Source organism: Lonchura striata, chromosome 2 (genome assembly GCF_046129695.1).
Source record: "Lonchura striata isolate bLonStr1 chromosome 2, bLonStr1.mat, whole genome shotgun sequence".
Classification (NCBI taxonomy): Eukaryota; Metazoa; Chordata; class Aves; order Passeriformes; family Estrildidae; genus Lonchura; species Lonchura striata.
The window spans coordinates 85,370,302-85,397,328 of record NC_134604.1 but is presented as its reverse complement, the minus strand read 5'-3'; the positions used below and the strand labels follow the sequence as shown (position 1 = coordinate 85,397,328).

Below are 27,027 nucleotides of genomic sequence, written 5' to 3'. Positions count from 1 at the left end.
AAAATGCTTCTTTCAATCACTTATTATTTACTCACAGTACTCCTACTTCACATCAAGAAATGTTATGTAGGGCCTTGCATAAAGACTTTTTGAAGGACCAGCCTCATGAGAGAAGAATCAAAAATTATGTCTGCTTCCCTAAAACTTCAAGGAAGAACAAATCCTACCAAATTCCTGCACTTTTCCCTTTCATCCTGACTACCTCCATCTGATTTTCTTTCTTCTGGAGGTTTTGTTCAGAGGCACATCCCATTACCAAGGAGCTTTGCATCAAAAAATAAAGGTACAGGAAACCAGCTCTAGTTTTGGAGCCAGATAACTCCATAGTTTTTTAGAGGTTTCTAGCCCCTATAGTTGCATTAAAAAAACCCAAAAAAACTTCAAAAAATGAGTTCTCACAGATCAAAACACCAAACACAACAAAATGCCTTACAAATTGGTTTTATATCTGAGAAGCACTAATATAACTTCATAATCAGTTTCAAGATGTGACAGACGTAATTAGACTTCCCATCTGACACCTGGACATAAAACAGAGCACTGCCACCTTCCTGCTCAGCCTTCCTTCTGCCAGATGATCCCAGCCCATCCCTCTGCTCCAGTGCTGGCTCTCTCACTCATCAGGGAATATAGATTTCCCATTGCTCCAGTTCTACACTCTTTCTTGAAGGTTAAGATCATGTCATGAATATGATTCAGACCTCAATTCAAAAATGAACTGAAGACAAAAAGCGTTCAATGAGTTCTTCAAAGGCAAATATTAGAGGCTTAATACTCCTGCATTCTCAATCATTTGTCTTTGCTAAGGATCACAATGGTATTGAAGAAATACATTTTACAAATGAGGTATGTACACTCAAAACTATATTATTTGAATTTTATGAGTGAGTCATCTTGTCACTCAATTATTTGAAATTACTTCTTCCTAAGCATGTAGGTATGCAGTTTATAAATGGAATTTTCACTAGTTAGCTTCAAATCTCTTCCACAGCTCAACAAATCCCACTGACCATCTCTTCCTCACAGTTGCTCTAAACAGCCACCACACAGATTATTCATGGGTATGCATACATTATGTTTCCTCTAATGACTCTGGATTGTTCTTGATTTTTTCAATATCTGTACACTATAAGCAAAGATTATCTCAGGATTAGGGTGTTTATTTAGAGTGTATCATATGGTTAGAGAAACTATTCTTGTGTTTGATGTGATGCCACTTAAACCTTAGGCCAATTTGCCATTCCTTCATTGAGATGTAAACAATTTCTAACTAATTGTTAATAATTATTTGGACTTTTTTCCTGATCTTCCTATAGAATGTGTATTATGGTTTTAAAATTTCAAATGTAAAGAAGATTATGCGGCATAAAACAAAGTGCCAGTTAATACTGTACATGATGCTGCACTTGAACTAGCCAAGCATGAGAATAATGTAAAGGAAAAAGGTGGTTTTACTCATAAACTATTTTACTCTTGAAGTATCACATCATTTATCAAATTGTGTTTTTAAACAGACCGTAAACCTTGAAACTGTATTTTCTAAAAGTTTCCACAAAAAAAACATTTAAAAAGCATTTTTTCTCCAGTTACAACACCAGGTGAGGGAAGCACCTTTATTCACTTTTATTTAGCAAAACCTTTCACATAGGACTGCTTGTAACTCACACTCCAACCCAAGCATGCCTCACAGTAGTGCTGGAGCCAGGACTTAAAACATCATTGCCAGTTTGAACAACCCTGGCAAGGCTCCCCTTTGTTCTGCATCCTTTCTGCATTACTGTGCCACAATGCCATGATGAACCAAGTCAAAAGGACTGCAGCAAAAGCATGACCGCCCAGAATGCCCAGAATGCTGTCACTTCCAGGGGATTTTGAATGGATGAGCTGAAAGGAAATCCTGCAGCCAGCTTACAAACTGTGGGCCCTGGGGCTGTGCTCTTTCAGAGGCTGAGCATGTTTCAGCAGAGCACAGAACACTGACAAAGCTGACCCAGAGCATACACCATGTGTATTTTCTCCTTCCCTTTGCAGCTGGCAATCTCTCTTTGAAGCAGGTACAGAGGTTTGTGCTGTCAGCAAGAGGGAAGAAGAATTAAAACACCACAGCTGCTGCAACATTCCATCACCTGGGGTGAGCAGCACAGGTCTGGAAATGGTGATTCTTCAGGGAAGGCTCCAAGAGGGAGCAGCCCCTCACTGTCTCCTCTCACCCATGTTATTCACTTTGGAGCAGTCTGTTCATTCTGAGACTTCTCAAATGCATGGGAGGTAAATATTCTCAGTTTGACTAAATCTAGTGGCTCTGAGGGGACAGTAAGTATTTCAAGTTCTATCTGACTTCTGGTGGAGCAATAAATGTAGAACTGTGGGAAGAATAATTTATTTTTTATCCCTGACTTGTAATTTCTGTTTCTTTGTGATATAGAAAATAATAAAAATGGCAAGAAATGTTTCTCTTTTAAAACCACTTCTACTCCCAAAAGGTGAAGCTGCATTTGCTCATATTTCCACTCAAGAACATGATAAAAACATTTAAGCCAAAATGAATAATTCTTGTCAGAAATCATCCATGCTTCTAAGAGATGACAAAAAAGGGATTAGAAATTTATGAGTATAATCAAGGCAGGTTCTCTACAATAAAGAAATTGGTTTTAATTAATATAGCAGAGAACCTACCCAGAGCCTCCAGAGACTCCCTAGGATGCGCTGGGAGTTTGGAAGTCACAGCTTATTCAGAGGGTTTTTCCTCCAGTGGCCACTCTGCTGCATTATGAAATGCACTATGTGTCACTGCAGTATAAGAACTTGTAACAAATTTCACTGGCACTAGCATTAGAAATTTACGATGAACTCTCCAAGTATAAAAGACCATTTAAAATAACTGCCAGAAGGGAAAATGTTAGAATTGCTACTGCTTTTATCAGTCCCTGCAGTAGAACAAAACAAAAAAAAAAAGTGTACTTTAGAGTTCTAACAGTAACGTGTTAATAAGTATAGGTCAACAGCTGTAGGTTTTGAAAACATTAAACACAATAATGCAATTGCAGAAAAAAAAGAAGCTTTTTTTTTACTGTATCTCTACATTTTGTTTGCAGTCATCCACTTTATTATTAAGAAATACTCAACAACTCTAACAAAAGAAAAAAAATCAAAATAAACAATTTTTAAATCCTCTAATTTTATCCAAGTACCAGGAAAAAATGCTCAAGGTGGTAATGGAAACAGGAGTTATTTTTGTTAGCATTATAGGTCTAAAAGAAGCAAACTCCTTAAAGCTCTAGTTTTTTAATGAACAGGAACAAAAAACAGTTTAGTGAATCAATACAACATTAATGTTGGTTGATCCTACTTCCTTCTCTTTGAGAATATAGAATTATCCATGATTTTACCTTTCTAAAAGATTAACTGGAAGACTTGCAGAAGACTGAGTGCAACACAGGACTCCACCTTGGAGGCAAATGCCTACCTTACAAAGAGAAACAGTTCAGACACTACAAAAATACATAAGAATTATTCAAGCAGAAACATGATCTGTACAAAAAAATGTTATTTTGAAAAATTAAATTAAAAAAAGCCAGGACACATTTATGTAAAATGTCCAAAGTTTGCCTGTGTTAATTTCTAATACTATGAGATATCTTAAAGGAAAATAAAATGACAATCCAGATGAATAATGTTCTATTAAACAATCAACAAGTTATAAATAATGACATGCTTGTCTATGAACTATTAAATTAATATTTTTTACATTTATTAGTACCCTTACATGCACGTAGTACTAGGAGTGTAATGCATCGGGTAAGATATACCCAAAATTATAAGAAATCATTTTTGATGTTAATATGTTCGCAGGACCCAGTGCGGAGATATTTTTAAAGCTGGGATTTTTGCCTGCCTATTTTATTGTATGTGAAATGTTTCCAAAATCAGCATGTTTCTGAAATATTGCTTCTAAGACGTGTTTTTCAATTGTCAGTCCAATTAATTTAAATAGATTGTTTTATGCATAGCTAAAACTAATAAAGTTTAACGTTAAACAATAACACTCTCACACTAAATTATTTTGCAGACAAAGGAAGAAAACACAACATATTTTCATAAAAGAGATTATATTAAACACCTTTAAATAAAATTCCCAATTGATACAAAACATCACAGTTTTCTGCACTAACTTCAGAATTGAGATATTGCAGGTACTGGCACGTATCTTGAGTCATGGGACGATCTCGTCAAAGAAACAAGTTTGTCATCTGTATTGGGTGCATGACAGTGCTCACAGGCCACCATCTGAGATGTATGTCATGTGTCAGCACCAAGAACAAGAAAAAAGCTTTCTGCAGAAATCAGAAGGTTCTGGCAAGAAGGCAGCTTGTTGCTTGCTACTAGCAGTCTCACTGGAAGACACCATGGAAAGTACTGCAACTTCAAGAAAGCCTTTTCAATTTCATCTGGAGTATTTCCTTTCCTCTTCATTATAATTCAATAATATATATGTAGCTACACAGGTTATTGAGGATATTAAATATGTACTTTCTGTGGTGGTTAAAGTGTAAAAAACATATTAAATAATTCTGTTGTGAAAATAAACAGGCAAATTATGCATCGAGCATAAAATTCAAGGAGATTCAGTGTCTATTTGAAAGCAATTTGTAAAGCAGTCTTGCTCCTCCAGTAGCAATCACTCTAATTCAACAACATGGCTTTTAAAATGCCACATCGCTGCACATACCTGGACCTACTTTCCTGAGCTTGGACTGTAAGCAGAACAGCAGGAACTTAAGGAGCACGTAATTATCCCAGCATGGCCCCAGCTCTAAGGCTGTGCTGAGAGCTGAGGGTTTTCTGTGTTTTTTGTGATACCTGTGGTCTTACCTAGAAATTAAAAATCTAATTAATGCATGCATCAGTTAATGACTTCTACAATCCTGATATATAAGAACTCTCTTAGTCAGGCTCTGCTTCAGTTCAACCTGAGTGTTCACAGAGTCTTTAGGGATATGCTGTTATATCTGTGCACACACTGCTGGCTGACACACCCAGTCCCAGTGCTACACTTTTCATCCTAGGCTTCATCAGCCAAAATAGCTTAACAACCTTCACATCTGCCCTGTCCACAGTGACAGCCATACACTTCATGCAGTCATTCAGCTAACTTTACAGAGAAAACAACACCCTAAGAACAGCAGACCTTTATTGAGTGGATGTAACTTTACAATGGATCATAAAGATCTATGTAATAGGCTGTATTCACATGCTATCTTTTGAGACTAGTCTGTCAGAATTGCAACTATAAACCCTCAGAGAAATATTTAATAGGTATGTGATGCTTACTTCTCTGAAAGTATCTGATGGATCTGGATCTCACTGGGAAGGACAAAATTTTTTTAGGTAAGCTTTTTTGGAAAAAAAAAAGCTAAAAAATAAATAATCAAATAAATGGCCAATCATATCTATGCAATAAATTTATTTCAAGCAGAGACTTCCTAGAACATGACACAGAACAAATTACAGAACACAGGAGTGGTCATCATATGCTGAAATACTGGTTTTACCTGTGCTGTCTAAAATAACAGTGACAAAAGAACTTTAAAACTCGGGCTGTAATCCACTTCTGCATTCCTGGAGTTAGCTGTGCCATTGCTTCTACATAGCCCTAAGTAAACAAAAGCCATTTTAAATCTTTAGTTTCCCACTCGTGCCAAAGAGATTCAGCAGGCACAGAGACGCGGCTTTGTTACGCACACACCCTTTTACTTTGCTAGGAGTGCTTAGCACCATGAGTAGATTCCAATAGCATTGTAGTTGATTCCACAATGATAAAAAGTAGCATCAACATTTGTCTGCCAAAATACATTGATTTTGAGAAAATGTAATTTAGATAAAAAAGTCATTGAAAAAAATCAATGTTTTGTTTCCAAGTCTCTGTAAATGTTTCAGTATTATATTATTCAGTATTCAGTTTAATATTAAAATAGAAATACATAGGAAAAAAATCAGCATTATGATAATAATATTTAGTCTACTACTTGGTGTGCTCCTGCCCTAAACTCCAGAATTCTTTCAGAAGGTTTCTACAGAGCCGTTTCTTCATACCTTGCCAAACTAAGAGTTTTAATTCCTCAAAAGGCACTTGAATTTGTCTCCCATCTGATCACAGCAAGAATCCACACTGGAGTCTAAAAACTCATAGCTGTTGTTAAGGAAGGGCGAAGAATGTATAGGCACTTGTGCATTCTCTTGCAACATTTGGTTATTTGGCAAAAAAAAGTCTTTGAACTGAAAAAGAAATAAACCACTTGAAATAAACCACTGGAGGGATTTCTGAGCACTCTGCAGCAAGGATTAACTTCTCCCTTTTGCTGCCCACTTTCTGTTCACCTCCTACTCCTCTGCACACTTGATACTACAGCAACCAACTTGTCTGGAAAACTCTACACTGGTTCCACAGTAGATAACAGCTAAGAACAGGCTGAGGTGAAGAACCTGAGAAAGTACATACTGAAAAATTAAGACTGTGTCAGTGAAAGGTCTGTCTGTGTAGTAGGAACCACAGATTATGTGTAATCTGAGACACTGGGGGACTCATCACCAACTCCTGATTGTGTTTGTCTTCAGGTACTATACCTCAAGTACTTTTTTATGAAGCAAATACAAATTATTGTCCACTCCCTGAGATGCAATAGTTAAACCTGCTCTATTGGATTTTCTGTCCCAGATTTCACAATTACTTAGTTGTGAAGCTTTATCTTTTTAGAAAGGAGGAGTCGCGAGTTCCAGAAAGAATAACTCATCTGCTCTCAATTCCTATTCTGCATTAAAAAAATACAGATTTTAAATTCTTTCAAAATGTATTACAGTTTATTTTTTTAAAGTTCATTGAAGTAATCAAAAACTCTCATCTCAGGGATTAGATACTACCTTATACCATAGAACTCGGTATTGTAAGTAAAGGAGCTTGAGGAAAAGTAGTCTCTATTTATCCATAACTGAATATTCAAAGACATTTGGATTTTCTCTTCCTGAATTCCCAGTAATTCAAACATTACTTCAGAAAGATTTTTGAGGACTAGTGCAAATTAACGCAAAAGATCTGCTGCTTGCAAAATTCAGGACTAGAAAGTCCAGAAATTTAAGGGAGAGTTTACAGCTTTTCCCTGTTACAGCCACTGACAGGCACACACTACTTTATACTGCTTGCACCTGGAAGTTTTCTGACATTCAGAGGAAACAGCTGGTGAAAGTAAGCAACTTCCAAAATCTGTATGTGTGCACAGGGGCAGATTTCATGGCACTGTCAGTAGTTAACAATGGGCAGCTCTGGGGATTTAATGAGTGCAGCTAACAATGATGATGATGAGCATTACAACAATATGTTGTAGAAAAGTATGATGTACAAGAAAAAACATGGCCAATATTTATATATAGATATTCCCTTTATGTAGGTACACAGAGGCTAAATAAGCAGAATAATTTATTTTAATATCTTTTAGATTAAGCATTAAGAAACCAATTGCAACCACATATATTCCTGAAGCAAAGTCATGGAAACACAGCTTTCTTTCTTTTTTTTTTTTTTTTTTTTTTTTTTTTTTTTTTTTTTTGTTATTCATTAAGCATCTGACACTAGCCCCAGTGAGAGATATGATACTGGGCTAAGACACATTTGGTATGAACTGACACAGCAATTCTTACACCTGTTTACCACTGCCACTCACAAACAGTCAAAAAATGAGAGTAAAGAGGAAGGTATCACTTCAAACTAGCTGCTAATTAAGTCATGAATAAGTAACACATCAGATGGAGATGTGCTTCAGTGTCCCAAAATGAAATGACAATTAATTCTAAAAACAGGAGTCAATATGGCTTTGAGTTATCTATATTAGCACTGTGGTTCTAATTGGGAATATGCTTTTGAAGTGCATCTGCCACATGGTCTCCCTTTCTACACCTTGGTGCATGCTGCAAACCTGTTCTGGAGCATGTCACAAAATCATAGAATAATAGATTGTTCTGGGTGGGAAGGGACTTTAAAGACCACCTATTTCCAACCCCACTGCCATGGGCAGGCAGGGATACCTTCCACTGTCCCAGGCTGGTCAAAGCCCCACCCAATGTGACCTTCAATGCTTTCAGGGATGGGGGATCTACAACTTTTCTGTACAAATTGGATGGTCGCAAGCCAGAGGTGCTCTCCATAAGAATACCTAGGGCAACAACTATGAATTATGCCCACTGAACCAAACCAGAACTTCTCCTACAAACCAACTCTCAGCATTCAATACAGACATGGGCCACCCAGTCTTCCAGAGATCTTCACCTACTAGGCTGAACACTACCAGCTTTTGTCACCAAAAATTGGACCAGACCTCAGACAGACAGGTTTCACTGGTCAACTGAAGGATCTAGGATGTGCTTCCTCTCTTGTCTGTTGTCCCGCAGCACAAGACTTTTAAGCCCCTTTAGGTAGACCTTTTGAGACCTATTAATGAAAAGTGATTTCCTGTTATTTCAAACATACAGTTAACATGACATTCTGGTAATCCATCCCCTTACAGACTGTGTTGTGCCTTGGATTTGTAAACTACCTATTCCTCACCCACATCTCACTTGTCAGACTCTTCACTAGAGCCAAGACACATTTGGGCAGAAACAGACTGGATGCTGTGAGGTCTTCCTGCAGAGCACACAGGTAGCTCAGTGCCAAGAAGGCATTTTTAATGGAAATCTTACAGACTGCTGCTAGGAATGGCAATGTCTCTTAGCTTCCTTTTCCACTGATTTGATTCCAAAATAGACAATTTCCCACTTTTGTTAATATAAAGCCTCCACAGTAATTCTACATGGCATTAAAAAAAAAATCACCTAATTTGAGTATGCACCAAACAAATTTTTATCCACATCAAATTTATTGACATTTTTCCCCTTATCTCTTATACACACTGAGTATGAAGTATTTCTTTAGAGTGCTGTAAAGGAAAGTGGAAGCTATATTTGCATCACAAAAGCGCTCTAATGATGGCAAGGATGAAAAGAACAAGGTGATGGCATCACACAACTGGCCATGGCACCCAAAAGAGACAACTTGCCACTGCAGCATCAGCTGTAGGTCTGAGGCTTGAGTCTGGAGCCATGCACTTTGTCCAGAAAAAAAAATATTTGAGAAAAGCTAAACTGCAAACATCACTGGAGCCTTTTGTCACAGAAAACTGCAGAGAATTTTTATCAACTCTGGATTCCTGCTGAGAATTCACCTCCATTTAAAAGTTCAACACGTATGGCTTAGTGAGGATGCTTAATAAGGTTAAATGCAGTACAGACAGTACTTCTGGTACCAAAAAGAGCTGAATTTATTAAGCCTGCAGATCAGTAGATAAATTTCTCAGAGACTCTATAGCTATCTCTGTACTAGTGGATTAAACATGACTAGAATATTAAACATATACTCTGGCATGAGCATCTCAAGTCCTCACTATTAGACTAACCCTCCAAAATGGGATGTCTGTATGTTAGCTGGGTGTCAGAAGCAGCTCTGGCACTTGCAGACTCTTGAGCAGTGCCTGGAAGGCCTGGAAAGAGAGTAACAGCTGGCAGGGGCCAAAATCATATGTGAGGGCTCCAAGAATTTACTGGTAGGGCTTGTTGGAGTTAGAGTACTCAGAGATGTTTTCCAAAATCTGTTGTGGAGCAATCTAATGGCAGCAATGTCAGTACACGTCCCCCCATTATATTTTTTTTCTGGAAGTTGAATGTCATGGTAGGGCATCAGAAGAAACACAGAGACACAGAAACATAAAAGCAGCTCAGGGAAATTCAGTTCTTGGGGATATTCATGGTCCAGCAGTAACTGTTGAACTGTACAGTCTTTAAAAATTTCTTTAGTATGTATACTAACTCTAAATGACACCAAGGCTCTGAAAATTATTGAATATTTTTTTTTAAAAATTACCTCCCCTTTTATAATGTTTAATACTCTGGTTTGTTTATTCCTGTGGAGGGAAAACAAAGAGAAGAAATGGTGTTGGACCTATTGGTTGATATAATAAGATTTTTTATTTAGTTTTCATATTTTTCACTGGGAGTTTGGCTTGAAAAAAATTAAGAAAATATTTTCATCTCCATCAGATAAAACAGCTCAAGGGAAAAATGGAAGAAGCTGTCTCAAAACACCTTCTTTTTCCTCTGGTCCCAAACTAGCCAGGCTGAGCCAGCTCTCAGCATGAACTTCAGCACAGTAAGGACTACAGAAATAAGAAAGACAAGTCCTCTAAGTGTCAAACAGAGCCCAGTGCACACAAATTCTGTTTTCTGCTCAGCCTGACAAGCTCTTTTCTGTATCTCGCCCAGACAGAAAGAGAATATTAGCTCCAGGGAGGTATTTTCAACAACATGCCCAAAGAGAATCCTCAGTTTCTTATTTAGTCTCTTGTACTGAGACAACATCCAACACCTAGACCCTAGAAAAGGATCTGGCTATTTCCTAGACCTCTAGATTAAAAAAATCCCCTTTTCACACATAAAACTTACAAAACAACACTAGAAAGATGTCAGCAGGAATCCCAACTGGCATTATTGTTATTGGCCACTAAAGAGAACCCTCTGTGAACAACAACAAAGATAAGCTGGAGAGTAATTAATGCAAAAGGGCAGGTTTTAGAAGCACAACATCATATGAGAACTCCAGACAATATTCTTACAAACCTGAGGAGTGATACTGTTCATATCTGTATGAAGATGTTGAACTGAACACAGCCCCAGTTCTGTTACATATTTTATTGCTTTGGCTTTAAAAAAAAAAAAAAAAAAAAAAAGAGTGGGAATCAAAGAAATGAAGATCTGAACTGGTTTTGGAATTCAGTTTTGTAATTATATACAATTCTGCTGCTGCTTTTAGCATGCACTCCAATACTCACAATGCTGGAATTCTAGTTTTTCAGGGATAATACACAGAATTAAAAACATGGCCATTTCTTGCCCTTCAAAGCACCTAGAAATTCAGGTGATGATACCTAACTACTTAAAAATTCCACTTTTGGTGTGAAGATCTATCTACAAGTCTGTAGCTGTACTGCCATCCTACGATGACACAATGAGATGACTGATGGTCGGGATATCAGCATTAGTGCTGGATGGATTTGCTTCTGCCATTCTGTATGACAGACAGCACAAGATGGGCCAAAACCTCTTCTCTTTGACCACTGGAATTGTACCACTGCATGTAACAGCCAAATTTGACACAGTATTTGCCCTGGAAAGGAAAAGACAATGTGTTCCTCAGAAGTTTGATATGACATAATATGCTAAACTAGTCTCCTCTGGAGTTTTTTCAGTCAATCAGTAAAATAACTGTCTTGGAGTATTACTGAAGACATGATTTTGATGACATGGAGACTACAGCTCCTTCTGAGTGCCTGCCTGCTCACCGATGGGTTTTGTGAAAAGCAATCAACATACCCTGTCCCCGCTGAGTGATGATAACCAAATAAAATTGAACTTTCATTCCACTGTGATCATATAGTAATCCAAACATTTAACAATTCCCTCCCACCATCCTTCCTTGCACTCTCTAATGCCATTAGAAACAGTCACAGTTATGGTATGGCTCAATGCAGCAAAAGCACAGGTAGGAGTATACTGGAGGATTTTTTTGCAAAGGTCTGGTACAGCAACCTTTTTAAAAATAAAACCCTTCTTATATTTCTTTATACTGCACAAATATCTGCTATTCAAGTCAAAAGTCAAAATAAATAAACAAGTAAGACATTGTATAACAGTATCATTAAAAATAAGCACTTTCTGTTTTCAAAGAAATTAGCATGCCATTAAAATAAAATTACTGACAGCCCTGCCACACCAGCAGAAAAGTCAACATGGCAAAGGACTTGAGGCTGAGCACTGAGCACTGAGGGTGGGGTGCTGGCTGTAGGCAAGGGCATCTTGAATATGAAACAGCCTAACTGGCAGGGGGTTGGTTATGCTACACAAACTGATGAAAAAATATCACACTTCTGACAACAAATGACCAGAGAATAACAGACATGAAGGCTTGGCAAGGGACAATAGGGAGAAGAAGATGGAAGTATACTAGTGGTGACAGTAAGAGCTAGGACAAAATCTGGTTGCAGTGATAGATGACCACAATTCAATGACAGATTGAAAAGTAACCCTGACACTTTCATCCTTTGATTGCCTTCATCAACATTACATCTAGTCAATTCTTCATACCCATTATTTCCATGTATCTGAAGATTTATCACTCATTTTTGAGAGGTAGTGTTTAATTTTGTGTCCTCTAGAAGCAATTAACTAAATCCATCTTCTGAATTTTCAGCACTGTTACTGCATTATTGCCACGTTTTCATCAAATTCCTCCGAAGTGATCTGCCATTAAGTATAGATTCATCATAACATTTTATTTCAGGTTTGCTCTTGTTTTATGATCATGAAGGGCACCACAATAACATGAATATCTAAAGAGACACAGGATTCAACAATACCAAACACAATAGGATACAGATGACAGTCAATATTGCTCTGTAAATGTTAAAAACGAAGAGCACATAGAGGTGAAAAGAATTTTAGAACTCATTTATTACCATATTTTGCAGTATCAAGCTCAGGAGAGCTAGCTAACTGTGTGCCAGAAAGTAGCAAGCTATGTTTCTATTCGGCTTCATTCAGCACTGTTTTCAGGGAGAGGGATGGATCTAGTGTTCCCCACAACATGATTTTTTGGTATTTTCGGGTGGGGGGGGGTTGGTTTTTTGTTTTGGTGGGGTTTTTTTGGGTTTTATTGGGTTTTTTTGGGGTTTTTTTGAGACTACATATCCTAGGAAAAGGACTATAAAAATAATGATGAGAAAAACCCAGCCTTCTGCTTTCCAGCACAAAGGATGTGAATAATCAAGAGTCAAGAGGGATGAGAAAGAAAAATTGCAAAAGATTCATACAGGAGTCTCATGAGATTTGGTCACTTTCTCAAGCTATTAACAAAAATCATTCAGGGACTTGTAGGGAAAAGTAGCAGTAAATGACTGTGACTTCTGTCTTAAAGACAGCTGCTCAGTGAGCGCCAGCAGTCAAATTAATGGATATACTTACATCTCAGTAGAGTAATTCTTTTTTTATTTAAGCCACCTTGCATTTAAGAAACCTTTGTGCCAGCAGGTTACTAAATGATGCTATACATGTGTGTCTCTAAGTAACTTACAGGGATATAATGCAAGATTCCAAATGAGATCCTTATAGATGTGACTAATGAAAGAAAAGCATAACACCACAAGCATTAGGGCTAGATGACTCCTTCAGGAAGGCTACACAAAAGGGATCTTCTTAGGCAGTCAGAAGCCTTTATTTTTAATGTAAAGACCATGAAATCATAGAATACCAGCTTGGAAAGTATCCCATCTTCCAGATCACTCATGAAGGTATTACACAGATATTTATAAAACAAATAAAGACTATTATACTAATGGATAACAAGATTACATTATGCAAACTTCCGGCTTCCCTTTCCAAATTACAGCATCAGCATCCAATTCAAAAGGCACCCAACATCACAAAAATGGGTATGCTGGGAAAGACATACAGTATCAGCCTTGATGCAGTCAGGTTAATAATATATGAGCATGTGATTAAAGTGGGTCTACTGGAAAGATAAGCTGATCAGCTACCTTAAATGCATTTGCTAATTCACTGCCCATCTTTTTATTCCTCTTTTTTTCCCTGTTCATCTAAGAGAGATGGTTTATAAAAAGAATTGCAGGCAGAAAATCAGCATTTTTTTTAATAGCTAATTTATTCACCAGCTAGCTCAGACATTTTTTCTGGGAAAAAAGAATGAAATGCCAAAGGAGACACCATTTTTGATTAAAAGGAAATGACATATTTCCTTCTTAAAATTGATTTCTCTTAATCACCTCTCATTCATCACACGAACACACACAGCTACTGCTAACTACTTCTCTACACACTCCATAAGCCCTTACTGCCCAACGACAACCTGCATTCTCTGTCACACAAGGTAAAGTGAAATCCAGTCCATCTCATCTGTGCAATTAATTTTCACCTACGTTCTAGGTACCTAACAAAGGCTGCTTATGGGACTCTGGTACTTTTTTTAGTTTGTTTTCACAAAGTAAGTATGCTGGAACTCCTTCACCTATAGACCCTTATCTATCTACACTGAAGTGAACAACATCTCCTCTGAATTTAAGTGCATGTAAACTGCCCAGTGTAGCTGTCCTGTTGTCCTGGTTTGTAAGATAAGCTTGTATTCTATTTGCCATCTGTTGGAGGTTGGGTAGGTTTATTATCTCTTCCAAGAATGATGGTTTGCTCCGAGAGGCAATTGTTTGTTAATGGGTCATTGACTGACTCACTGCAGGACTGGTAACATAACACCATCCCATTGTGAGATGCTCCACCCAGAGGGGGAAGCCAAGCACTTTTTTATGGTATAAAGTGGTACCTTTTGGGGGACAGAGCAGCTCTCTCTTTGCGGGATTCCCAGAGAAGCAGCTCCTTCGGTGGGATTCCCAGAGAAGTGGCCCCTTCGCTGGATTCCCAGAGGAAGACCAACCCAACTGCCACCAGATCTTCAGAGAAAACTATACCCTTCTAAAGATCACCACTTCAGCTGCAATTCATCAGCCACTGCAAGAGGAGCAGCTGTAATTTCAACTGGACTGCTACCAACACCCCGACTCCTCAGTGTGTCAGGTTGTGGACTTTATCACTAGTTCTGTTTGTACCAATTGCATTTGCCTTTTTAAATTGTTATCTAGTTTTCTCCTAGTAAAGAATTGTTACTCCCATTCCCATATCTTTGCCTGAGAGCCTTTTAATTTAAAAATCCTGGTAATTCGGAGGGAGGGGGTTTACCTTCTCCATTGCACAGGAGGATTTTGCCCTCCTTCACAGACTCCTGTCTTGTCAAACCAAGACACCTGTGTTCCACCTCAAGCTCCTTCTCTTCTTCAGTGGCTGTCTCTCACCTACCACATCTTTCTTCTCAGTCATGCAGGTCAACATGCAACATTTGAACTGCATGGAGTTGCTGTCAAGGGCCATGAAGCCAAGCAAGACCAAGAGACAGAGTTCACCCCTCATAAACAAGTCTGCAACAGCAGTTTCCCAACATGCAGGGAATATCTGTCCACCTATTTTCCCAATTAATCAAAAAAAAGAACTGACAGCTCTGACACCAGTGCAGGTGGCATTCACGTCACTTACTGCCAGAAGGGTAAGAGGTGAGCATTTGGCTTAAGCCAAATGTACAGTACAGTACTGTACAGAGAATGGAAAGAAACAAGGCACAGTGAATTATCTACAAGCTCACTGAGCTCTGCAGTGAGCTGTCTTTAATACAGATCTGCCAATCAGATCAGCTGGAGAATCACAGCTCTCCCACTAGAAATGATGGCTGCATAACCTCACATGGATGCAATGAATTGCACTTTCTGGATAGCTCTAACCTGACAAATGAAGGGAGCCATTTCTATCTAGATTATTTCACAGCACAACTAGCTGCATCCAAGCTGCCTACTGGCAGCAGAGCTGGCATGTGCTGGCCTCTAGAGAGTATCAAACCTGGGAAATTGCTGAGACAAATCCATGCTAGGGACTGACATACTAATACATGACTGAGCTCAAGCATGTAGGTACTGACATTCTACAGATTATCAGGAGTACCACAACTCTTAAATTTAACAATGCTATAGTCTGTGGCTCAAAGCAAAACTAAGAGTCATTTATACTGTTCTGCAAATCTTGAAGACCTCTTCCTATGTAAAGTTCCAGTTGGTTTGGGAGATATTTTTGTTATCCAAATAGAAACCCATTGTATATGATGGGAAAATGCTTAGAAAGTCCAAATGAATAATATAGGATTCCTATGTAAATAGTCTAGGAGGTCAGAAGCTAAAGCACATCACTTCTGAGGCAGAGAAAAAAAGACATGTCAATGTTTTATATTATGAAAAAAAGGCTTAAATAAATCCTTTGCATCTTTAACAACAAGACTTACTGTATTACTCAGTAATATTGAGAAATTAAATGCAATTTTGTATCATCTAGTATTTTCAACTTCAAACTTTCAGTGCATTCTAAAAGGCACAGTAGCATAAGAAATCACCAGGGAAAATGGTTTACAAAATAACATTTGATAAAGTAGGAAAATTAATTTATATTTTAGGCTTCTAAATCTGGAAGATTCTATTTCTTACTCTTCCTGAACTTTTTCCCAACTGAAAAATGGGACAGGGGCTCTGATTCTCTGCACAGCCAAGTGCAGTTCCTGGAAGGCAAAGCCCTCAGATTTTTGACTGTGCTACAGCCCAGTGTAAAAGTATGAAGGACCCTGCCCAGCTGAGCTCAGGTACACTTGCATTGGATTACAGCTGAACTTTTGACACTGCAGCTAAGCAATGAGCACACATGCTAAAGCCATGATAAGTAAGTAACAACCAGAATGGGAAACCTTAAAATATCCCTCATGTGAACAAGACACAGGGGAATGAAGCTCTTCAAGTAACTTTAGGGTTAACAGCCACCAGAGTAAGACAGTGGGGCTATCTTGTATCTCAATTCAAAAATGATCTATTTTTAATCACATGGATTTCAGCTTACTTTCAAAGGCTATCTGCTCTGTCCTACATATATTTTGATTCAGAATTCACAAAAAATCTATATGAAAAACTGACTGCAATCCACACTGTGCACAGAATTCATAGGCAGTTCATTGACCTGCTGGCTAATACTACTTAGTTAATTAAAGCTCAGCTGTGTACCAGCTCAGAGCTGTCTTCTAATTATTTTCAAAAAGGAAGGTTAAGAAGGAGCAACAGGTGGAATTCATTCCAACATTAACTGAAGAAAAAGCATCTATCCTAAGTCAGTCAACTCCTCTCATTGTCTTCTCCATCCCATTACCCTATTAGTACCTCCAGATAGATACTTCAGGAGGGCCCGTCATCCTTGTCTTAAATACTTGTTTTAGTACAAAAAATACTCCCTTATGGAAGTGCTTCTCTCTGTCAAAGGGCACTCTGATGATCTACTTTGGCTGATCATCAGGGATGCTGGTCACACACCAAATAACCTATTTAAAGCTTGTGAGACAAGTCTTATTCCGAGATCTAACTCCCACAGGTACAACCATTCTGTACAGAGCTCCATGTTGACATAACTTCACAGCATCCAGAAATTCTACTAGCTGCACCAGAGGTACCTCTGGCATCTCTGCAGAGTGCTGTATTGTGCCATGGAGACATACCCATGAACTAATGAAAATTCAACATTCCTATTAGTATTAAGAAAAAAGTCATTAACTGCTATTGAACTGCCAATTATCCAGTGTAACTGCAGACCTCCCAGCACAGCTGTTTTATCTTCCTTCTCTGCTGCATGCAATATTACATTCATATTGCAGATTACATTATCACAGCGACCTGTAACCAGCTCCTAACTGCTGAGAGAACAAATTATTTTGCCAAAGTTATCGGTTCAAATCTGTAATAGTGAATAATGAATTAGACATGCCCAGACTTGGGGATTTCTTTTCCTTGCAATATCTGTAGTTATGAGGAACTGTGACATTCAATTACAAATATTAAATAAACTGTCACTTTGAAATTATTCCTCTTCCAGCAATTTTTATGACTCCACGTCACAGGGGAGAAAAAAAGAAATTTTGTCCTGGATAAGCTAAAACCCCTTAATGGTAGCTTAATATTATTCAACCTCTTCCACTGAAAGTTTTTTATTATCCTTCAGTATTGATGGATTGCACTTGATACTACCCAAGTTTGAATTCTTTATAAAATCCTTTTAAAAGGAAAACTGTGGGGAAAAGTAAATTGTTACTACATCATCCCAGTGCTCTGGTGACACCTAACAAAAGGTACTCTCCTCAAGTTACAAATCCCTGGAGATTGTGAAAGTAACCTAGAGAAGTAGTAACACGTGTTTGTTTATTGGGCTCCTCCCCAGGTATCCACCACCAGCAAGTAGCAGAGGCAGGACATTGGGCTCTGAGGACCATTGTGGCAGATGTGTCATGGAAGGTTCTATGTTTATCTGTTGCCTTCTGCCAAGCATGGCATTGCCTGCCTTTATCAAGTTGCTAAGCTTTCTATATCACTACAGACATCAAACTATCTAAATAAAAATTCAGTGTACTTATAAAGATCTTCATATAAATATCCCTCTTTCCTTATCTCTTTTTCTTTCTGTCTTCAAGGGAGTGAAAAAAATTGCTAGGTATAGAGTAGGTAAAAATTCATATAGTTTATGTCAATTTTCCATTCCTGTTAACTGAAATTAGTGTACTTCTTCATTACCTGGGCATGATAAAAGTCTTTCAGCAGAAGTAAAAATATATAATGATTACATGCTCAGAAGTCCTGACCTTGTAGCTTCATAACTTTTTGTAATGACTACTATATATATTTGTAAGAACATACATGTGGCACCTGGTGCAATCGATGCAAAGGTACTGAGAACACAATAAAGATTTATATACGATGTTGGTAACTAATGACATCTCAGCTGGCAAGGCATATATTTATGGCACTGGCATTTATTCCAAACGTCCTATGGGAAGCTTCTCATCTTCTGAGGCGTCAACATGATACCAGAAGCAGCTAAAACCACACAAGCTGACAGAAACAATTATTTAATCAGAGCAGAGATTCACAGAAATAGAGTGCTGGAGAACACCTCAAAGCTCCAGCTAGCCCAGCCTCTCCAAACTGCAAAAAGTATTTAACTAATCCCTTCTTGAAACCTGAAAGAAAGGAGATGCTACAAAAAATGTAGCTAGATGAAAACCAATTTTAAATCAATTCCCTAATTTCTTCAGGTCTTAATTCAATTGATTCTAAAGAGCAACTGATCATCATTCTCTCACCGCCAGCATCCTACGTATTGGGAACTTTTATTTCCTCTCCCTATCCTATCTTTCAGTGTCAAACAAACCCATCTACTTCAATGTCACTACATATGCGGTTTTGTAATTATTTTAATTAGAAACACATTTTTCCGTTCCTTACACCTCCTGTTTCTTTTCATCTCCCTGAAAGCCAATGAGGAAACACTGGACACAACAAACCCTGTGTCTTGTGAATGACACTTCTATTTATGTATACCCCAAGGTAAGATGTGCCTTTTTTCAATTATACTGCACCTGTGACTTTTTCACTTGCTTTAAATTCCAGTCCAGTAAGACCAGAATTTAAATTTAGTGTCCTACTGCTTTGCCAAATCTTTATAATTTTAAATAATGGATTCATCATTCCTTATATAATGCAGCACTTCACGCCTGCTCCTTCTTTATTTGGGCTATTCCTCTAGTTTGTAAACATAATTTTGAACCCCTTTTTGTCCATGGAATACTTGCAATTATTCTAGATTGATATCATCACAAATCATATCTATTTCATCATCCAAGTCTGGATGATTCAACACTGGCACCTGGAGTTGGTTTTTAAATAGTCTATTGGCACCTCCCAGCAACATTAACTACCTCCCTGTCTCTGCATGAGCAGGTATTCCTTCCCCTTCAGGGTAGCTGCTTTGCACTGCGGATAAGCAGAAGCCTGCCATCAGTTCCCCTGGACAAACAGAAGTCATTTCCCTATCACACCGTCTGCTACAAGCACTTCTTTCTCTCTCTGTCAATAAGAACTATGAAACATGACAGAGATGGAGAGAGAGAGAAAGTGAGGCAGGCTGGGGGAGATCATGGGTACTGTACTGAGGAAGAAAAACAGAGACAAGGCAGAGGATGGATGATCTTGTGGCCAGCTGGTAACTAGAGAGCAGGTGACCTGTAAGATAGACTATCCTCCAGGATCAGTGCCTGTTGCTGTGCCCCTCTTGTAGTGGATTGATGCTGGCTCATCACCAGCACAGTGACAGCACTTTGCAGGGTTATGTCGGCTTCAGGAGATCCTTCCCTGCTTGAGCACTACTTCTTTCTGTTTCCTTCCCCCCCTGCCCCATATTAGCTATAAAATACATGTATGTATGTATGCATGTATCAAATATATACACACATATATGCAAAATTATCTATGTGGTCTTTCTACCATAGTATGATCTACTATTCTCCCTAAATACATTAAATTATAAAATATATAAAAGCAAAATCAGATTATAAAGTTACATATTCTACTTTATACTCCTGTGATTTGCGAACTAGTAATAGGCCCTGTGCACATGAATCTTCTTATAGCTAGAAAACTTGTATTTGCAACATGATTATGTAACCATTGTATCAGAACAACTCCTTTAATTTCTCCATCTCCATATTCAAAGCAAAGTATGTCAAAACTTGGTTATGATTTCCTGCAGGAAGTAATATCAAGATTCTGCCTGAAAAAATATTTAGGAAATATCTGTTTATGGCAAGAAATAGAAGTTACATTTCCGGTAGGAAACATAGGTTACATTTCACTGTGTGTACTCAAAAACTAACCAAGTTGCCTTGGCTCTCTCCATAGCCATTCAGGAAACAAGGACACCTCCCAGAAATAGTATTCCTTCCATTTTAAAAATAACAACCACACAGACATTTAAGATATCTGTTGCAAATTATTCACTATCTCCTTCTTCAGTTTCCAGAGGGAGCCTGGAGTATAAGCTCTGGCTATACATCTAAGGAACAATTGAGTTACCTAAGCAAAGGTGTCTGGTGCCATTTTGGATGCCTGGAGTATGCAGTACCTCTGCACAGAGCTGGCAGGTACTGCAAAGGATCTATGCAGGATCACTTCAGTTCTAGAGAGGTAGATGGAGTCCAAACAAAATACCATTCGGCACCTAAAATATCTAAGAAGCACTAGTACATTGCCTTTTTTTTAAGCACTCTTGATTGCATCACCTGTATTGACAAGAACAAGACTCAGTTGTTTAAATTTCAGGAGCTGGTGTGTCTAAAACCTAGGCACAGAAAGATGGCAGAGGATTTGAAGGAGATCTACACCAACCTGGACTGGAAACAGGAGGACAAGTATGAGACTTTGAAACCAAAATGACAGTAGACACCTTTGCCCAAGCATCCACATTCTGTTCTAGATCTCCATTAACTGCACTTGTAGAGTTTAGCAACTTAGCTCTCACTTAGACAGCTAATGCCATAAATCTCAATTTACATAAATGGAATCCAATTTTTTTACCATATAAAGTAAGATGTGACAGATTTCATTAACAGAAGCATGACGTTCTGCACCCTCAGTACTTCAGGTGAAGTATGAATTAATTATTCTAAAAAAATTATTTGTGTATCCCTGTCAAGGAAAATAGACACTATTTAGTCTCAATGAACAGTAACTTCAGTCGACCTTAGGGCGACAAATAAAACAGCTTGTCAGAAAGATGTCAAAATTGCTTTAAAAATCAGCAGGCACCCAATGATGTCCATATGCATACTTGCAGTTTTATACAGGCACATGCATAAGAATAAAAATTACAGTGTTAGCATAGAAGAGATTACATCTTTTTTAGAGTGACAGCCTAGAATAGATGACATCTTTTTCAGAAACAACAACTCATCTGTTTTAAGGTCTGACTTTATGTCAAACTAATTTTCTGACTAGAGTATTCTCAAAACAGCAGGACAACTATATAGCAAATGATGCCTCCTGGGTTTTGCTGGTTTAATTTTATCAAAATTAGAGCCTTTGAAAAACCCTAGATGGACAACTCTGAAGTCCTCTCTATAAAAAAAGACAATGCAGACAGCACTACTGACAGCACTAACCCATTTCCTATTCTCTGCACATTATCTCTAAGGAGAAAGGTTCATTTTTGCACTAATCCCCTTGTTTTCTTCGTCCGCTTTACAGCATTATTTCCCATTAACTATAAAACACATTCTAAAATTATAGTAAAATGAAAGTACAGTACTTTACTCTTACAGCTTCAATAATGACTTTAAAGAGGGAGTTATTTGGAGATTCAAAGCATTGATTATTTAACTTCCTAAGATACAGAAGTATTTGGATGCTTGAAAATTGAACGCTTGAAACTAATGCATTTGATTCACAGACCAAACATTCAAGAAGAATCAGACTATGAAAAAAATTGCAAATTGTGGTCACTGGTCTGAATGGAAATAGGCTGACATACTAGTAAAAGCACAAGAACTATTTCTTTTTCAATTCATGTCATGTGAGCAAAACACATAAAAGCACAGCAAAACCAAAATACAATCAACCTGAATCATGAAAAATGATAAAATTTATGGCTAAATTCTTGAAACCTGGCAACAGTAACCTTCCATACTCTTTATTTGTAAGATGACTTACAGTGTATTTCAGTATTACATCTGTTGTTATTATTGATCAGTATTTTGTTTGGAGATTTATATTTCTGACCAATTTATAATGGTTTTAAATACAATTATTGGTTGTAGGCACAAAAATAGGTAGGTGCTTAAGTATCCAGTTACACATATCATTTGTGAAATAGGCAAATAATTATGGGAAAGAATGTACAGGTTAAGCAGGGGAATAAAGCACACTGACATACAGACAAATATGCAGGTAATTACCAGATTGCAGCCCTTCCCTGAGAAATGCACTTCTTATATGCAACTTCATTAATTCCCCCTTGCTACTATATATATATATATAACTTGAAGTATAAATATCTAATAATGTGATTTTTATAGCATACATGTTTGCAACTTCAGTAATGCTACTCAGTACTTTCAAGATGTTGTGAAATTAAGTAGAAACTGCTTATTTAAAACTTTTCAGTAGAACAAGTTGATGGTCTGCAATTCTGGTACTTGTATCTGTCCTCCTGATCCAGCTTAGCATTTCAACATCAAAAATAAATAAAAATGTTAATTGCTTCATGTAATCCAACGAAGATGTACATGGCTATCAGTAAGACCATTCTAAAAAATATCTACAAGTACCCTGGATGTATAGGCAAAGGACTCTTAGTGATTTTCAACAGAAAAACTAAAACCGCACAAATCATTTTTTAAAATGCTGGAAAGATTAATAAATAGCTAGTAAATAAAGATTCATAGAGGAATATATTATATATAAACCTACAGTTTGATTATTAATAGAAAAGAGCATGATACAAGCTGTAATTCCTGTTAAAAAGAATTGTCATCATGTCACTGAAAGCAATATTACAGGCTGCCTAGGAAGTAGCATAATAAAACTTTCTGTAATAACCTTCTATTTATGTCCATAAAATTGAAGAATGGTAAATCTCTGGTTATTTTATTTTTAATACAGAGATGAATTTTAACAAAGTAATTTATAAAAGGTTACACCAATGTCTAGATTTCAATCAAAGGAATTAATATCCACACTACTACAGTTCACACAAAGACATTCTTGCAACACATTTCAATAGCTGATGAGGCTAAAGGTCAACACTCACAATATCTGTTTGGAATTAAATGAAAGAATATGCCAAAGTTTAAAAGTTTAGTTGGCTATCAGAATGAAGTTCAACAGCTATGCCTCAGTTCTTCAAACTAGCTGGGCTTTTTTTTTCTGTCCAAATTACTACTTAGAATAAATACTTGAGTAATCTTGAAAAGCTCCTTATCTTCATCCTTATTCACTGTTCATTGATATATACTCAAGAATTCTTGCAGACCAGTAAACAGTTACTTAAAACAAGTATAAGTAACCAACTCAGGTAGTACATGAACGTAGCTGTGCCTAGTCAAAGATGACTTCTTTTCCAAGCAGGTGAGACAAGCCTAGCTGAAATTCTGGTTGTAGTAAGGTGTTCATCAATCAGAAGCCCTTCCCGCTCATTTTTCCTGAAGTAAACTACTACAGTTTTTATAGTAAAAGTACTCTAGCAACTTGCTTCAGAAACACATTACTTCTTTCTGTTACAAGATCTGTATTGATGTTTTTTCAGATTTGCACTGGTCCATGAGACGGCAGAGGAAAAGGCTGCCACTTCTCTGCAGCTGCTCTGGCAACTAATGGGTAAAAGTGGGTACTGACTCCTGGGGCAGCTGGAAATTTAAGCACTTGGTACACTGTCACACTGTTTGGGGACAAATTGACCATTTTCTTGAGGAGCTCCTATATCACCAAGGATCTGATTACCCAGCCTAGTATAAGAAGCAGTGTAATTACTTACTTTTTTTTATATCTCTGCTAGTGGGTTGGACAAATTGTTATTTAAACCTAACAGGCTTTCCTGCAGCTAGGGAAAAAAAAAAAAAGTAAAAGCACAAAAAGCAGTATATATCCCCTCATTTTCTTTCCAATCTCAGTATGCCTTTCTCTGATATTTATTATCTCTCTGGCACTTCACATACACAGTGTTATATATTAATTTAATGAGTCATGCAATGCTTCCCTAAGACTAGAACATATCCAAAGGTGGGGAAGGTGGCAGTGGGGATAGTGAAGTCAGATTTTTCAATTACACTTCAGAGAGAAGCTTTCATTCAGCTCCCATTTTTTTCACTTGAGAAGAAATTCTACAGGTTCAGAAAAGCCTGTCAAATACATGAAGTGTCTCTGCAGTTTCCTGAATCTGCATAAGCCTAAGACAGACTCTTGCAAGAACAATTTCATTTTTTTCCCTCCTGAATGAGTAGAAAGGCTGGCATTGGTGACACTTTTAACTGCAAACGGGTAACTGTATCTCTGTCAAAAACATCTTTTAGAAGATAAGAAGTAGAGCAAAAGTTTCCCTCTCAGAATTTCAAGTAGAGGGGGTGAAAAATAGTGGCAGAATTAATGAAAATACAGCGATCCAAGATATACCAGCATGTAACACTGCAACAGTGCATTGAAGGAGAGGTAGTGCAGTGTTAGCGTCACATGTATTACAACAGAGCTCAGCTTCCAAACGTATACATATTACTTTTAATGCCATAAATAATTGCAGAGTAACTGGTCTTTCTACACGAGATTTGCAAAAGAAAACAAGGAAAAAAAATTGAGGCACACAGAGAAGGAGTAACTTGCTGAGGAACATGAAAAATGCACCTCAGATTTAGGATTAGGACAAGAAACAGAAAGTGTAGCTTCTAGGCTTGAATCATCAAGCTATACAGACGAGAGGACCAAAACGCAGAAAAGCAATGAACACCTTCCTGTCCATCAGTGAACACGACAGCCCCGCGCAACATCACTTTCCGAGACAAGACTAGACTATTCCTCCCAAGTCCATTCACAACCGCGCCGGTTCTGGATGCTCAACAAGCCTTAAAGCACTCGCACATGTCAGAGTTTACCCAAAGACGAGCTGGGTTGTTCGATTTTTTTTTGCCCTGAACCGCGCAGTTAGCAGGGAGATGCCGACAGCCGCGGCCTCCATCACCGGCCCCGGCAAGCCCGCCGGCCCGCCCCGCATCCCGCCGGCTGCGCGGCCGCGGCAGGTGCCGGCGGCCCGGCGGAGCCCCGGCCCGCTCCGGCCGCCCGGGGCCACAGGCTGGGTGCAAACCAGCGGCCCGACACACTCCCGGAGACGGCCGCCGGCAGGGGAAGCGGGGAAGGAGGAAAGCACGCCTCCAGGGAAATAAAGTTTTCAAGCGAAGAGGGCAGCGCTCGGAGCGCCGCGCAGCCCCGCCAGCGCCCGCCGAGACAGCAGCGACTTCGTGAGAAACGAGGGACGGGGAACGGGCGGCCGTGACCCGGGCGCCGGCCGGGCTCGCCCGCTACTCACCATGTTGACTTCGGAAACCATGTCGATGCTGGCGATGTCGATGTTCATCCCCACGCAGACGGGCGGACCTGCAAGCAGCAAGCAGAGCAGACCTTTACCCGGCGGCGAGAGGTGCCGCGGCAGCGCGGGCGCGGTGGCCGGACCCGCCGTGCGGTGACGGCTGCGGGAGAGGGGGAGATCGCCGGGCGGCAAGCCCGGGCAGGGCGACTCACCTCCGAAATCCGGCCGGAGGCGGATGTCGTAGCCCTTCAACAATTTATCCACAGTTTCTTTCACGAAGGACATGTTGCCGGGATCGTTCACACTGTGGGGAGAAAGAGACGGGGGTGTCGGGCGGGAGAGGCAGAAGCCGGGGTGCGGGGAGCCGGGGGCGACGGCGGGCGCGGGGCGGGAGGGGGAGGGCGGGGGAGCGCATCAGCTTGTTCCCCTGGAGAAACGCATCCCGCGCCGCCGCCGCCGGGGCACGCTGGCTCCTACCTCTGGGCGCAGCAGACCACGGCCACCAGGACGGGAGCAGAGAAGATCCCGAAGATCCTGCCTCCCCCAAAGCCCCACATCCCTCCGCTCCGCGCTCCCTTCGCGCAGCAGCAGCAGCAGCCGCCGCCGCGATCCGGCTGCCCCGGCTGCCGCTGAGGAAGAGGCGGAGGCGACAGTCCCCGTTCTCCCCCTACCTCGCCCTCCCCCCAAAATAATCCCCCACCCCCTGCCCCAGCAGCACCACCCGGCCCGCGGGAGCCGCCCGCGCACCCGGCCGCGCTCGCCCCGCGGCCGGACGCCGCCGAGCCCCGGAGGAAGCTGCCCTCCGCCGGAGCCCGGCCAGCCGCCTCCCTCCGCCCGCCGCCGCCCGCCCTGCCGCCTTCCCGCCAGCCGGGAGGGGAGGGGACGGAGGGAGGGCGCCGCCGTCCCTCCGGGCGGAGAGCCCGAGGTGGGGCGGCGGGGGAGCGAGGTTGGCGTGGCCGGGACCGGCAGCGAGGGGCGGCGGCTCCGCGGGCACCGCCTCGGGGCACGCCCGACCTCTGCACGGCACCGGCCCCCGGGAACCGCCCGGAGTCGGCGATGGTCACGGACAGCCGCCGCGGGGTCTCCCCGCAGCCGGCTCCATCTCCCTGGGGTAGGAGCGGGACTGCGGGGCTAGGGCAGCCTGCAGGGTCCCGTCTGGAGCCGGGTGAGAAGGGGCTGCCCGACCCATGCTTCTGTCCGCCCCTGACCCTCGGCCTGCCGCTCTGTTTTGGGGGACTGTGCCCACCTGCCCTGTGGCACATCGTGGGAGCGATGCTCGGGGTGAGCCGCTGGGGCGGGAGAAGGAGATGGCCTGGGAGCCCTGCCTGGACTTGCCAGGGCCTGAAGCTGTCTCTGCCA

The 27,027-nt window shown here is 40.0% G+C and overlaps 1 protein-coding gene across 1 annotated transcript in view; it reads right to left on the bottom strand.

Annotated features, from left to right (window-relative positions):
- GABRB3 (gamma-aminobutyric acid type A receptor subunit beta3) overlaps positions 1-26,344 on the bottom strand; it is a 114,602-nt gene extending 88,258 nt beyond the window's left edge. The window contains exons 1-3 of the mRNA XM_021546709.2: positions 26,146-26,344; positions 25,881-25,972; positions 25,669-25,736 (exon numbers count right to left, since the gene is read on the bottom strand). Of these exons, the coding sequence (XP_021402384.1) occupies positions 25,669-25,736; positions 25,881-25,972; positions 26,146-26,225 (240 nt within the window). The 5' untranslated portion in view covers positions 26,226-26,344. The remainder of the gene's footprint in view (positions 1-25,668; positions 25,737-25,880; positions 25,973-26,145) is intronic.
- Between the last annotated feature and the right edge of the window lie 683 nt (positions 26,345-27,027).